Raw genomic sequence first — 15,570 nt, forward strand, 5'->3', positions numbered from 1 at the left:
TGGACTGATTTCAGTCATTGTGCAAATGTCTGTTTATAAGATTGGGGAAACCTGCAGTCAGAGACTGAAGACGGCACTTGGATGAGCGACGAAACGTTTCTCCCACTGAAAACGTCCAGATGAACAGAATCAACTTTTGGAGACTTCACAAACCATCCACAGGATGCGTGACTGCTGCTTTCTTCTACTTTTAAGCGTCAGTGCCTCCACCACATACTGTAGGCCTGTGCTTATTAAAGTCACTATAGAGGAAACATTTTCAAGCACTTTTTTTGTTGTTTTATTTTATTTTTTAGAAAGTTTCCTGATTTCACAAGACAGAAGTGATCCGTTCGCTTGATTTAAAAAAGAATCGTGTCCCTTTTTTCCAAATTAATAACATATCTTAAAATCCCAAAGAGCATCTGGGGATTTTAGTAAGCAATAATGAGCCCTCACTAAGGTGAATACCACTTTATTTTGAATTAGGACTGAAATATTGGCAGATGTTGGTGTCCTTGTCTCTTGAGTGATTGGTTCATATCCTGATCCTTGAGAAACCTTGTGTTATTTTAAAGATCCGAGGAGCAGAGGCATTGAAGGTGGATGGGTTTAAATACCTGTGGTCAGAAATGAGTATATGAGAGGGGGAGCTCAGGTGGAGCAGTTTGAAGATGAAGTTAGAGGCAAGGCTGAGCTGGTTTGGAAGGACCAAAGGATCCCGGAGATGGAGCTGACAGGCAGGAGGAAAGGAGGAGCTCAGAGGAGGATGCCAAGGATAGGGCGAGAAAGAGCGAGGATTTACTGCTGTGTAATCCCGATGAGGAAGCAGCCAGAAGAAGACAAAAGCTCTTTCATAAAAACTCTGTTATAAATGTTTATAAATTTAATTTGTATTTCTTGGCCAGTGGATGCATTAAGCTTCCGTAGAGCGCGTTTTATTTTTAGAGGAAAAGCAGCTTCCGGCGGAAGTGGACTGAAACTTCACGGCTGTGTGGACGTCGGAAGCTGGCAGCTGGAGGTTGACGGTGTTTTGCATCGCTGAGGCTCGGTGGAGCTGCTGGAGGAACCATGTCCGCTCTTCAGCATCTGAGGCTGTTCGTGAAGGAGCGTCTGAGCGCCGCAGCGGAGGAAATCTTCAAGGAGTTTGAGAAAACCGTCCTGCAGTACGAGGAGCAGCTGCACCAGCAGCACGGGGCCCTGAGCTGGACTGCAGACTCTGCAGGTACGTGGGGCAGCAGGCCCGGGAGGAGAAGGACCAGCGCTGCGCTCTCAGGCCGGGCGGACGCTGTTAGCTTAGCCGTCACAGGGTGAGTCCAGCCGGGGCGGAGAGCGCGGAGGAGCCGCTGACAAAGGAGCCGCTGAAGCGGGGATGTGGTGACTTTGACTAGTTTCTCCAATTTAAAATGAAAATATATTTTAAATCTGACATTTGTGGTTCGGTGCACACGTAAAAGCCAGCCAGCAGCCGCAGGAAAATGCCAGAGACCGTGCTGTATCATTCCAGTATAAATTCACTCTGGTTTTATTGGAAAACACCAGAAACCAGTGACAGTTACTGCTCATGTGTAACTTTTTTTCTTTCAAACACATGAAACAGAAATATTGCCCTAACATTTTTTTATGTGCAGTTATTGATGATTCCTTCATTACAAATAACACAACTTTCATTTTATTATTTTAGACGAAGTAAAGTACCAAAACAATAAAGCACTGCTGAGTAACAGTATCTGTTCTAATAGAAAGGCACCGAGCCCTTAATGGCAGAGAGGCAAGCGGCTGATGCTGTCACTGCGCTCGGGTAATCCTGGGTAACACTGGACATGTCGTGACCCTGCGCGCTCTGTCTCAGTGCACTGAGAGAGAAATACAGCCAGAAACGGCACAAGTGCAAAAGGTTTCTTCCCCTGGATGGTGGACAGAGCCAGAGACGCTTACACTGAGACTGTAAGCGTCTCATCTCTGCTCGTTTCCTTTTGTTTGGGCTTTAAAGACATTTACAGATGAATGAGGTTTAGCTTGATCTTACTCTGACGATGATGTTTAACTCTGTCATTACCAAACACTATCACTTCAGTTTACTTCTAGTTGTAGAAGTATTTCAGTAGAATATGCAGTAGTAGTAATATGTAGTAGAATTCAGCAGAGGGGGCACAGAGACCTTTCTGGATGGTCTGAACTGCCCATAGAAGATCTGCCCATGACCTTGATGCTGTGGATACAACTGGACTAGGAACCAACGCTGATGATTTTCAGGCTCACAGCCCTGTACACTCTTGGGTTGCATGATCAGTGGCTGCACACAAGTTTAAGAGTTTAGTGTTTCAAACAAATGACTTAACTGAAAGTATGAAAGCACTGCTTGGAGCAGAGGACCTGAAAGTGCTGATGTGTGAGTACCAGTTTAAGGAGCCAGCAATCGTTGATGGTCACACTCTGTGAGGATACTCATTTATGTCGGTAACTCTTTAACCTTCACTGAGGTGGCAACATCTGGGATAAAATAAATGAAGAAAACACTCGGTTGGTTTTATATGCCTGTTTTTCATCACTGTGCAAACTCATCTGTGGAGAATTAACCTTACGGTGCATCAGCTGCACGTGTGCTGCAGGCAGGGACATCCAGAGGAAGTTCTTCTTCAAAGACGTGTAACAGGAATGAGCACTCGGCCGTTGACTCTGCAGATGCCTCTCTCTGTTTCTGCAACTTTAGAACTCAGTGGGATCAAAGACAAGTGCCCCGATGTGAGCGGTCACAATCAGACAGGTAGATTTTCAGATTTTAGGTTTTTCAGAGTTAAAGAGTAAATGTGGTCACAAGATGCTTGGGGAAAACAACAATAAAAGAAGCTCCAGCTGTCAAAAATATCTTCCTGTCATCTCTCAGTTGATGATGATGGATCGTCACCTGCCACGCCACACACGACTTAACTTGAGCAGAGGTCTGGGCTAGAGATGGACCGATCTGATATTATGTATCGGTATCGGTCCGATACTGACCTAAATTACTGGATCGGATATCGGAGAAAAATAAAAAATGTAATCCGATCCATTAAATATCACGAAAGCACCTCACAAAACTTGTAACACGCCGTAACTCACCTCAGAATGTTAGCACTCGGAGCAGTATGCATCACGTGATAGAGCAGCTGTGGCATGCGGGACCTGTCGGTGGTCTGGATAGCATTTGGAGCTTCGCTAGCAACCCGGCATTTCATCTCCGACAAAGTTATCCCGAGAGAAGTAAAGCAAGTGTGTAAGTCCATCTCTGAATGTAAAGCATTCCTGCGTTAAGCTTAACAAGCGATATATGGAGCGACTGCCTCTTCTTGCTGCTACTTCAATCATGAAACTGCTTAATGATCAGCTGATCGGCTTTTCTGTCGTGAGTCCGTCTCTCTGGTTTGTTTTTGGCCCACTTTGCACCAGAAAGAGGAAACCAGCGGCTGAACAACAGCAGCACGTTTAAGCTTGATCAGCTGTTGTTAGAATGTATTTAATATTACTTTCTACTCGAGGATCTTTTTCTACGTAGCTGACGCTGGTAACTGTGCAGGGGCGGATCTAGCAAAGTTTAGCCAGGGGGGCCGATAGGGCATTAACAGGGAAAAGGGGGCACAAAGACATAGTTTTCTTTCTTATTCTCATTTAAAATGTCTAGCTTTTAATAAATAATTATCTGACACCCAAAGTTTTAATTTGATGCAAAATGAATAGAAGTCAATTACTGTATATAGTAACTATTAAGTCTAATATATACCCTAGTAAGCTATAGTACTTTTTCCTTTGGGAAGGTACCATCTGTGCAGTCTGCAATTTTGTTGAAGAAAGATGTTGAATCTATTTAATATTTCTTGAAAAATAATTGATTTCTGTGCATTTTTTTTCACACTGCATCAAATTAAGGTTGATTACGTCGATTAAGCATCATGAGGTGGAGCGTGAGGGGTGGTTCCCTATTTTTTATTTATTTATTTTTGTTGTTGCTGGGAGTTGGAACCCTATTAGTTAGGTTGCTTAATATTTACGCTAAGTACTCTTTAAAATACCAGAATAGGGAGGATGGTGTAGGTTTAAGTTTATTAGATTGATCAGTATTGCTGAACTATGAAATTTTTTTTTTTGCATACAGGTATAACAGAATAGCTTTAGTGTAGTTGTTGTTTTAAACTTGAGTATGAACTTATACAAAATGCAGCAAGATATTTAAAAAACAGTTTTGTTGATTAAAAAAACACTATATCGGATTCATATCGGTATCGGCAGATATCCAAATTTATGATATCGGTATCGGACATAAAAAAGTGGTATCGTGCCATCTCTAGTCTGGGCGTGAACTTGTGCCCAAACATGCTCAGAAACATTTGTGTTGCAGGTGTTTGTTACGTGTGGAGGAGCGACATGAAGCCAAGATTTCATTTATTATGAATATCAGAATAAACATGATATTTTCATAATGAGCAACTGGAGAAATTGCATAAAAATCGGGCTAATTGTTGAGGTATCATCAGTCACTTTGACCCTCATCAATCCGAGACGTCATCGTCCATCAGAACAAACCTTGTCGTATCACAGTATGAACTAATTCTTTCTCCCTTTTATCTCTGCAGACCTTCCACAGGAAGATGACTGCAAAGAGGAGGAGAAGGTTTCCATCGAGCTCTGTAAGCAGAAAGAGGCCTCTGCTGTGGACCAGGAGAAACCAGAACCAGTACAGATTAAAGAGGAACAGGAGGAGCTCTACACCGGTCAGGAGGGAGAGCAGCTTATCCTGAAGGAGGAGAGCGAGACAATTATGGTGACTCTTACTTATGATGAAAGTGACCTCAGTGAACCTCAGCACAAGTATGTGGACTCTGGATCTACGACAAATGCAGAGCCACAGCCAGAGGAGCTACATCAGCGTACCAGAAGCACCGCGAAAGCTGTCACATCACAGAGTCAGCGTAAACCTGACGTGGGGAAAAAGTCTGTAAAATGTGACGTTTGTGGAAAAACCTTCAAGTATAATTTCCAGATGAAGAAACATTACAGAATCCACACAGGCGAGAAGCCGTACGCCTGCAGCACTTGTGGAAAAAGATTCTATCAGATTTATTTCATGAAATATCACGAAAGAAATCATACAGGTGAGAAGTCACACCTGTGCATCACCTGTGGGAAAAGATTCACTGACCTATCGGCACTTAAAAGGCATACATCGATCCACACAGGCGAGAAGCCGTATTCCTGCGAAACGTGCGGGAAATGTTTCAGGCACAGTGCGACTCTGTTGGTTCACATGAGAACCCACACAGGTGAGAAGCCGTACGCTTGCAACACCTGTGGGAAAAGATTCACCAACTTATCCGCGTTTAAAAAACATGCTGCAATCCACACAGGTGAGAAACCGTATTCCTGTAAAATCTGTGGGAAAAGTTTCACTCAGAGCGGGAATCTGACAGTTCACATGAGAACGCACACGGGTGAAAAGTGGTACTCCTGCGAAACGTGTGGCAAAAGTTTCAGTCGAAGTAGCAATTTAACTGTTCACATGAGAACGCACACAGGTGAGAAGCCTTACCACTGCAACACCTGTGGGGAACGATTTAAATACGCCGCAACACTAAAGAACCACATGGGAACGCACGCAGCAGAGACGTCGCACGCTTGCAAAAAATGTGGGAAAGGCACCAAGGGGGAGTGATAACAATCTGGTCGCTACGGGAACCCATACAGGTGAGATGTCAGGGCCCTGAAACACCTGTCGGGAAAAATATTATGAATATGCTTGTGGTAATTTAAAGTCATAAAAACTGCTGTGACTTTATGTTCACAACATCTGTGTGTTGTGCTGAAGAGATATCAACTAGAGCGCAATAAGGCTGGGCTGTGCTTTCATGCAATACCACTTTGTACCACAAGATGGTGAAACAAGTCAGCGTAACCTTTATTTAAGGAGGTAGTAGTGACTCCTTATAAATACTTTATTTAAGTCATGGCATCAGTTCCATCTATTTTACTGCAGGATGTCAAAGACTAGCTCAGTTTCTATATTTTTGACTTTCAGGAAGTTGAATTAACAACTTTAAAATGCCAGAGCATGTTTTTAACATTTTAACACCAGATAATTAATCTGATTAAGCCAGAAAGATGTAAAATATAAAGTATTTCAATATCCTCATAGAAGTGAAAACACAAAGACAAAACAGTTGGAATAAGTTGTTCTTATGCTCTGCTATCATGTGTTCGGCACAGGGATGCAGAATCAGTCCTAAACATGCTTGTTATGTTGTGGTTAGCTGTGATGTCATGTTTTCATGCTGCTGTTCTGAATCAGTCAACATCTGGCTCATTTGTGTTAATGAAGTGCAGCTGTGAGACAAACTCCTCTCAGACTTCTTCTTTCAAACTCTGGTACAATGTTTTGTGTCTCCAGGTAAAAACACCTGTTAGCCTTAAATAATGAATGCCATCGTGTGTGGGCGGAGCTTCAGATGAGATGGCCCTCAGTGAAGGTCCAACAGCTGCTCTCTAGGTGCACATCTGCACTTTCTTCAGTATCCTCCTTCTTCTGCGTTTGCTGCTCCTGAAGGCGGCACGTTATGCCGCATGTGATGTGACTTTGTCATATTTGCGGTGTTGAAGTCAGTCCGTTGTGGCTTATTGATTGTATCCTGTCGGCATCATGCCGACTGAATGGTTAATATCAGCCCCTCCTCAGCACACTGTTCAGTGTTTTATAGTGGACAGTAGGGCTGCCACGATTAGTCGACTAGTCACGATTACGTTGACTATCAAAATCGTCGACAACTGATTTAATAGTCGACGCGTCGTTTGAAGCTTTGTAAGATCACAAAAGACGCAGGAATAAGTAGCAGGATTTAAGAGTGTAATAACAGACTGAAACAGAAGATGGCAGCACTGCATATACAAGGATGCCAGCTGCCGTTAAACCCGGAAGAAGTAGCTCTGTCCCAGAATTCATAGTGCAGCCCAGCGCAGTGTCCAACAATGGCGGCAGCTAGTTAGTTTTAATGTTACTCTTATTATTCTTTCTGGGTCACAAAATAAATGTTTAACATATTTTCAGGCGAGAATGTAGCTGTGTAAACCTCAAATATCTGCTCAGTTTATCAGGACACCACATATTTTCAAAAGCGCTCCGACGTTTTCGGAGACGTCTGTTACCCACTAGCTCGATAGCGAGCCGGGGTTCAAGGCTCACTAGAGCCGTGAGAACACCGGACTCCCGGCAAATCGTTTTCAAACCCACCGCCGTCTTTCGCTGCTCAGGTTAAACATGATATATAAGTCACTTAGATAATTTAAAAATATTATTGTTTGGCGTTTTTCAGTGTTTTATTTGTTCCTGAGTAAATCGGTTTGGCTGAGATTAAAGTTATAGTTTTTACACAGCTGAATAAACGTCAAGCAGACAGCTGATCATCAGAAGTGTGAGATGCTCGAGAATTTACTCCGGTGTCCTGTTATATTTTAGATAGCAAGGAGTTTATTAAACTTCACTGAAACAATCTGAAAATTTCATTAAAATTTAATAAACTATCATCTTGTCTTTAGTTAGCACAGACCTTAAACACTTAAAGCTGTAAGCTAATGATAGTTATATAAGAGCAAATGCTGCTGGTGCGATAAGCTGTACGTCCAATGGATGATGATCTGATTAGTCGACTAATCGCAAAAAATAATCGGCGACTAATCGACTGTCAAAATAATCGTTTGTGGCAGCCCTAGCAGACAGTATATCAGAGATTAAAGCTGCTCGGCAGTATTTGAAACATTCACATCCAGTTATGAAATTAGACCTTGTGTATGTCCCAGTACCAATATAAACAGTTAATAACATTTATAATTTTGCTGTTTTTACCCCCATGAAGGCCTTTTGTTACACTCAGCTCTTCTTTGCTGTGCCATCCAATTTAGAGGAGCCAGCCTTTGACACAAGGAGAGATGAGACTGTTTATGATGGTTTGAACCCAAAACCTTCTCTCTGTGAGGTGACCAGGCTAATAATCTGTTTATCTGACTAATGCAGCTACACTTTGTACTCAGTCGGTCAGTATTTGTTTTTCAAGCAGAAGCCGTTCCACACAGACTTTAACAGTTAATGACAGACCTGTGATGTTCTGGCTGTTCCCCAGCGGTTTGCACTGCACCTCATTTTTATTTGTTTTAATTAACTTCACACAGAGGTGTCTGAGTTAGTCGTCTGTGGCTCTCCTGGTTTTACAGCAGCGTCTCATCTCACAGCTCCACACACATTTACCGGTCTGACACCTGGGACTTAGAAACACGTCTGCTGTTGATCAGCAAGCAGCAGTCTGCTTGTAACAGTACATCCTATCAGGTGCGTAGTTTAAGACCAAAAATAGCCACATAAACACTTCAGTTCTTTAAAATTTAATGACTTTGGGATCTTAAAAGATCACGACCATCCTGTTAGTACGGTGGGTTAGCCAACACTAAACCCCGGGCCGAGTTCAGCAGGGTCGGATAATCTTCTGGAATAACTTGTGAGTAATTGTGTCGGGTCAGAGGAGCGTCTCTTTAGTTACATTTTCAAAAAAAATCCCTTTCATCAAATATTTCTGAGTGAGCACGATTCACAGCAGGGCTTTCAGACTCCAAGTGCCTTCTGACTTTAACAGTGATGATGTTTAAGAGCTTGTTGTGTCACACTGTGTGAGACGGGTTGAATGAAGTGTAACTCTGTGTCAGGCAGAACAAAGTGCGAATTTTAAGGTGTCAAATAATTTATCCTTAACGACTGTTACAGAATCACAAACGAATGAAGACGTCTGATAATTATGAAGTTTAACTTCTGTGCTTGAGTTTTGCTGACAAATAACCTTTAATATCAATGTAATCCTTTTTTTTTTCTCAGAAGTATTTTGAAAAATGTCATTCATTTGAAGTTCTGTATAATCCTGTCCATCTTGTAAAAATCCGTTATGCATTGTGGTGATTTATTTAATCTAAGTTTAAAACAAAGGTTTATTGTACAGTAACATCATATCTGAGCCGACTAACGAGCTGTGTTTCAGGTGTTTCTTTGTTTTTCCAAACCATCATAAACAACTAAATTCATATATTGTATCATATTTGATATAACAGCAATCTTTTATATTTAAAAAATAAACATGTCGAAACTTTGACTTGGCTGCTGGTGGACTGTTTCTTGCTAGGTGGGAAAGTCTACCCAGGTGATTAATCTGGGTGCTCCAGGAGGCGACTCACCATCATTAGTGCTGACATGAGGCTGAAATCATTACAACAGAATAGCATTGTTGTCGTTCTATTACTGTTATCATTTATCTTTTTCAGGGTTGTGGGGAGACAGATAACCATTAGCACTCACATTCACACCTATGGGTAATTTAAAATCACCAATAAACCTAAATTAACCTAACCCCATGTCTTTGGAGTGTGGGAGGAAGCCGGAGACAATCCACACAAACAGGAAGAACCTGGCCAGGTGCAGGAGTGTGGTGGTTAGTTTGTGAGCCACCAGAGCTAACCACCACACCAATGTGCTCGCCTATTATGTTATTCTATACAACAAAATATAGTGCAACTCTGTCACTGACACAAAAGGTAATACTGTAAGTTTAAAAAGAAGATTAAAGATGAGATAAAGTAACACATTTAGGTTTTCTAGGAACGTAGAAATAATACTGCACAGTCAGTGCATCAATACTGACACAAACTTTGTATAATATCACATGGGAGTCTTTTTAGACCTGCAGGCTCTTAAATATAGTTTTCTATAAAAGAGGAACATCACACACTAATGTGCAGTGCATTATAGGATGAGTAGCTCACTGTTAAACGATCGCAGATGTTTCTCCTTTATTTTTGTTTATTTATTTAGTTACTTATTTATTATTTTTAATTAAATGTTTTCTTATGGGCGCAGCTGGCTCTTTCTAAACCTTAAACTTCTTGATTTTCTGAAATATAAAATGTACTTTCACGGCCGAATCCCTTTAAAAAGTGGGAGCTCAGCGTGGAGCTCCAATAAAACACGGGCGGAACTACAGTTCACTCCCTTCTCTTCTGCCGGAACTCGACAGTGTGACACTCGGGTCGTAAACAGCAGCGGCGCAGGCGCTAGCAGCGTTAGCTGCTGGAGGTAGGATGTCTTCAGCTCAGTGTTTTCCTCCGGCTCATGAACTCTGTCAGACGGATGTGGAGCGAACCTTCGTCCGCTGTCAGGAGGAGCTGCTGGACATCAGCTGGAAGCCTGAGATAAAGTTACACAGAATCGGTAAGAAACGATGACATGTTGCAGGGTTTTAGGGGTAGCAGGGAGCTGCAGGTTTTTCCCAAAGAGAAAAAAAGAGAGAAACGCCAAATTACATACAACCCAAATCCCAAATAGCTGGCTGCTGTGAAAAATGTAAATAAAACCAGAATGCAATAGTCTGCACATCCCATAAACCCATATTTTATTCATAAAGAACACATCAAGTCTTTAAACTGAGAAATGAACAATTTTAAGACAAAATCATTTTTGACAGCTCAAAGAAAAGTTGGCTGGAAAATGGAGGTGGTACTAAGAAGAAACAGATGGAGGAACATTTTGTATCTAATTAGCTTAATTGGCAGCAGGTCAGAAATGATGCTGTCATGGAAATCACAGCATGGTCTCAGGAAAGCGTCCAGAAATCATGTCTGTGAGCAGTTTGCTGTAGCGTGATCCAGAAATGCTGCCAAAGCTCATTTAAAATGGACCGAGGGAGAATGAAAACCATTTTGGTCGAATGGTAATTTAATTTGAACACAAGACTAAAGATGAGAATGGCCATCAGTGTTCAGTTCAAAAGCTTGCCTCTCTGATGTATGGAGGGAGATGAATCAGTGCTTGTGAAACTGGCAGCATCCACATCTGGAAAGAATCCATCACTGCTGAAAGGTATATACAGACGAGCAGCAGAGAATGGATGAGGGAATTTGCTCTCATCCAGATGGCGTCTGTTTTTGGGAAGGTCTTGTGAATTTAGCAAGCTGATTCTAAACCATGCAAAAGGATGGAGCAGGACAGCTCATGAAACATCTGCTTGTTAAATTCAGTTGTGTAAATCCACAAAAAGCAGTAAACCTTAGATCAGCTGATCACATCCTGTTCACAAAGAAATTCTACTGCAGCTCTCAACAGCAGTGGTGAGTCTTTCCCTGAGCTGAGCCACTACAACCAATTTTAGGCTTTCACAGCCTGCTTAAATCCACTTTAACCTCCAACTGTACTCATTTTCCTGACACCCCTTACTATGTAGGCAAAGGAAATGTTCCTTCTTTTTCTCTGCTCGTTTTCTACTTGAGTGATTTAAGCAGAGCACATTTATTAAGTTAACTTTAGTTTAAATTTTAAGTTTATATTCTCATTGATATTATTTTATTATTACATTAATATAGCACAAGATTTAGGTAGCGTTGCAAAAAAGGAGCCCCTCCAAAGAGCTGCTTTATACTTACGTACTTTACTATTATCATTAGATGCTGCATTCATTTAGTTTTTATTACACTCTGATTTAATACAGTGCAGAATCTTTGCTTTAGTCGTGTGTTGTGCAAACTCTGTTTCTGCCTTATTTACTTTAATTCCACATATGTTTGCACATGTTTCTACTGATCACAGCACCCACCTTCTATTTCCTATCTAAATATAAAGAAATTGGTTTGGAGCTCTGCATTTACTGAGGCAATAGTATCGGTGACTTATGTGTTATGTAATCTGATCAACAGTTGGTTGTTGAATAACCAGGAAGGAAGAAACTTCACAAACTGACATGTTGCAATGATGGCATCTTCTTACAACACCATGCTCAAATTCAGTGAGCTCTTTCAAACCAAACATTCTGTTGTTTGGTTTGAGGGCTGCTTGGCTAGAAGCTTGATATTTCTACAGCTGTGGCAGCGGGACTGTAAACACCTGGGTTTAAAGATTAGCAGGTGTGGTCCTGTAGTATTGCCCATTTGGTGCATGTTTGGCCTGAAGTCTGTCGACACAAATCATTTGTTTAAACTAAAAGCACGTCGTGATTTTTTTTTTCCTTGTGAATTTCTGTGTTTAAAAGTTGTTAAAAAACAAAATGTTAAATGTATGTTAAACCAGTCATCACTAATCTGGGAGTTAAAATAGAGGCAAATCTTAAACTTGAAAGCCAGGTCAGAGCTGTTGTAAGATCTAGCTTTTTTCATTTGAGGGAATTAGCCAAAATAAAGCCTATCTTATCGAAACAGCATTTTGAGACAGTAATCCATGCCTTTGTTACTTCTAGGCTGGATTATTGTAAAGCACTTTATTTTGGGGTTAGTGATGCGTCCATTAGGCGCCTGCAGGTTGTGCAAAATGCTGCAGCACGTCTTTTAACTGGAACAAAAAAGTTTGAGCACATTACCCCAATTTTAATTTCACTCCACTGGCTACCTGTACATTTTAGGATTGTTTTTAAAATTCTCTTATTTGCTTTTAAATCTCTTAATGGCCTGGCCCCCCCCTACCTCTCGGAGCTACTACAACCATATACACCTCCCCGTTCCCTTAGGTCCGCCAATCAGCAGCTCCTTAAGGTACCAAAAACTAAGTATAAATCTAAAGGTGATCGTGCTTTTGCTGTAGTTGCTCCAAAGTTGTGGAATGATCTACCCTTGCATGTAAGGCAGGCCTCTTCTCTCTCTGAATTTAAAAGTCTTCTTAAAACATATTTATTCGCTGAAGCCTTTGGCATTGATTAGAGGGGTTGACTCAATTTGTTTTGACATGTTTCAATTTATTTTAGTTTTTTAGTTATTTATTTTATCTTATCTCATTTTAATTTTCTTTACTTATGCTTTTAGCATGTACAGCACTTTGTGAACTCTGGTTTTATGTTAAAGTGCTTTATAAATAAAGGTGGTATGGTATGGTGGTAAAATGAGGCAGGATGTGAATTTAAAAAAAAAAAACACTATGACTTCACATCCTAAAAATCTGTGTTTTGTATGGAAGACAGACCAACTGAACTTAAAATGGGGACATGCAGTACTTTCATGTAATGCCAATTTATACTAAGGGTAACCCTTATTTAACCAGGTAAGTTATTAACAACAATCTTGCTCACACTGCGGGCTGAGCAAAGGGCAAATCCTTGTGAGGAAGTGAGTAGAACTAAAAAGAAATATTCAAATTAAGAGCAGCAGAACACATTTCAAAACTCTCTAAGATAAAAACACTGTCCCTGCTGGTTTAAAAACATGTGGTTACATTCCCCAGAACGTAATCGTCACACTAGGAACTTTTCATGTGTCCGTTTGTCCCCTCAGATCTTCTGTGTGTCAGTCAGAATGAGGAAGAGGAGCTCTGTAACCAGGAGAGAAACTCCCGTCTGGACCAGGAGGATCCAGAACCTCCACAAATCAAAGAGGAAGAGGAAGAACTCTTCATCAGTCAGGAGGGAAAGCAGCTCCTACTAAAGGAGGAGATCGATACTTTTATGGTGACTCCTGCTTATGAGGACAGTGACCTCAGCGAGTCAGAATCAAACTGTGATCAGCTCCTCTCTCCCAGCTCTCCTGAAACTGAGAGCTTGAACGAAGGAAGCTTTGATGTAGCCTCAGGATCAACTAGAAATGCAGAGCTGAAACCAAAGCAGAGCCGTCACAGAAACAGTGACAGCAATTTAGACTCTGTCAGTAAATGTGATGTTTGTGGGAAAGACTTTCAAGATGACGGGAACCAACACAGAACCTCAGAGAAGCCGTACGCTTGCAGCACCTGTGAGAAAGAGTTCTATCAGCTTTATATAATGAAGTATCACCAAAGTGGCATCGCAGAGGAGAAGCCGTTTTCTTGTGAAACATGCGGGAGAGGTTTCCGAGCTCGAGATAAAATGTTGATTCACATGAGAATCCACACAGGCGAGAAGCCCTACCTTTGTAATGCCTGTGGGAAAAGCTTTTCTCAGTCATCGGCGTTGAAACGGCATGCGTTAATTCACTCGGGAGAGAAGCCGTATTCCTGCAAAATATGTGGGAAAACCTTCTGTCAGAGTAGTGATTTGACCGTCCACAGCAGAATCCACACGGGTGACAAACCGCACATCTGTAAGAGCTGTGGGAGAAAGTTCTCTGACGCTTCAGCGTTCAAACGGCACACGGCGATCCACACGGGCGAGAAACCGTATTCCTGTAAACTGTGTGGAAACAGCTTCAGGCAGAGTGGCCATTTGCTGCGACACATGAAGATCCACACAGGCCAGAAGGACTACTCTTGTACAATATGTGGCAAAAGTTTCACTCAAAGCGGCGGTTTGAACGTCCACATGAGGATTCACAATAGATAGAGACCGTACTCTTGCAAAGTGTGGGAAAAGCTTCATCAATCGTCGTAACGTGTCTGCACACATGAAAATATAAATTTGCAGGAGAAGGAGTCCTGCCAGACATGTGGGAAGAGTTTCACTCAGTGTTAGTTTAACAGCCCACAGACTCTCAGGAGGAAAGTCAGGCCTGTAATGTCTGAGTGGAAAATACGTCTGGGAACAGAAGTCGTTAAGTAGAGCTTTCAGTTTTTAAGCGATGTATAGCAGGCTGTGTTCGATGAAGCTGCCTGGGCCTGGATCAGTGTGTCAGACTGCACAATCAATCTTTGTCAAATTGTCCAGTAGATGTGGTGAATCTGTAATAAGTGCATTTCAGTTTTTATTGAATAGGTCTTATTGAAATGTGGATGTTTGTAAGGGCGTATGATGATGTCATGGATTCAGTGGGTTGTACTCTGAGGCCTGTACAACATTTGAAATGTTGTCAGTGTGCTTTCTGCAGGCAGATATAACGTTCAAACGATTTTCAGATGACTGCATTCTGTGTTACATCGCTCCTGTTTCAAATAGTTTTATGTCAGAGCACGTTGTCTCAGCTTGTTCCTGTGTGCAGTGTTTGTGATTGGGACACGCAGCTGAGGCAATATTAGATGTAGACGTTGGATAACAATCATTCTTTTAGCACCAGTTACTCAGGTTCATTCACCTAACAGTAATTTATACTCCAAGTATCACCTGGTGTCATAATAGCAGTAATTGTATAACTTTGTTGTATTGCAAGGGTAACTGAAGCTACACAGCAGGAGTGAAGGAGGTCAAAATGAAGAAGATCTTGTTAAATGTGTGAGGTGTTAATGTTTCATCTGAAATTAAGGACTTGAAAACCTCTGTTAATGTTTCTCTCTCCTGAACCTGCTGGAAGAACATGGTGAACTGATAAGGACCACGGTTTACCCCACCTCTGTGTACTTAGAGGGCCTGTAACTCTGAAAATACTTAAAGTACGAGTGTTGCATGGTTTATTTAAACGTACTGAACTATTGTACAGAAAAACTGATTATGAGTCAAGTGTGAAATTTTCCAGATTTTATATGAAATATAAATGATGTTGTTTGGTTTTACGTTATGTTTCCATCTGAGGCACCTGATTAAAATTTGCACATTGTAGTCAGCCTGTCTGTTTCTGTTTTATCAGGGTTTAGTTCCTCCTGCTGGTCAAAGCCCAAAATTACATTTAAAAGTAATAAAAAGAATGAAAGATGCTGTGCATTATTAGCATCAGCCTGCA

The 15,570-nt window shown here is 41.4% G+C and overlaps 1 protein-coding gene across 1 annotated transcript; it reads left to right on the top strand.

The window, feature by feature from the left end:
* Positions 1-962: 962 nt before the first annotated feature.
* LOC309694718 (uncharacterized protein) lies at positions 963-15,448 on the top strand. Its single transcript, XM_082514927.1, has 5 exons — positions 963-1,204; positions 4,590-5,661; positions 8,212-8,306; positions 10,076-10,246; positions 13,285-15,448. The coding sequence occupies exons 1-5, from the start codon at positions 1,051-1,053 to the stop codon at positions 14,301-14,303; spliced, it is 2,511 nt and encodes an 836-aa protein (XP_082371053.1). The 5' UTR covers positions 963-1,050; the 3' UTR covers positions 14,304-15,448.
* Positions 15,449-15,570: the final 122 nt, after the last annotated feature.

Source organism: Aulonocara stuartgranti (genome assembly GCF_965226115.1).
Source record: "Aulonocara stuartgranti genome assembly, chromosome: 18".
NCBI lineage: Eukaryota > Metazoa > Chordata > Actinopteri > Cichliformes > Cichlidae > Aulonocara > Aulonocara stuartgranti.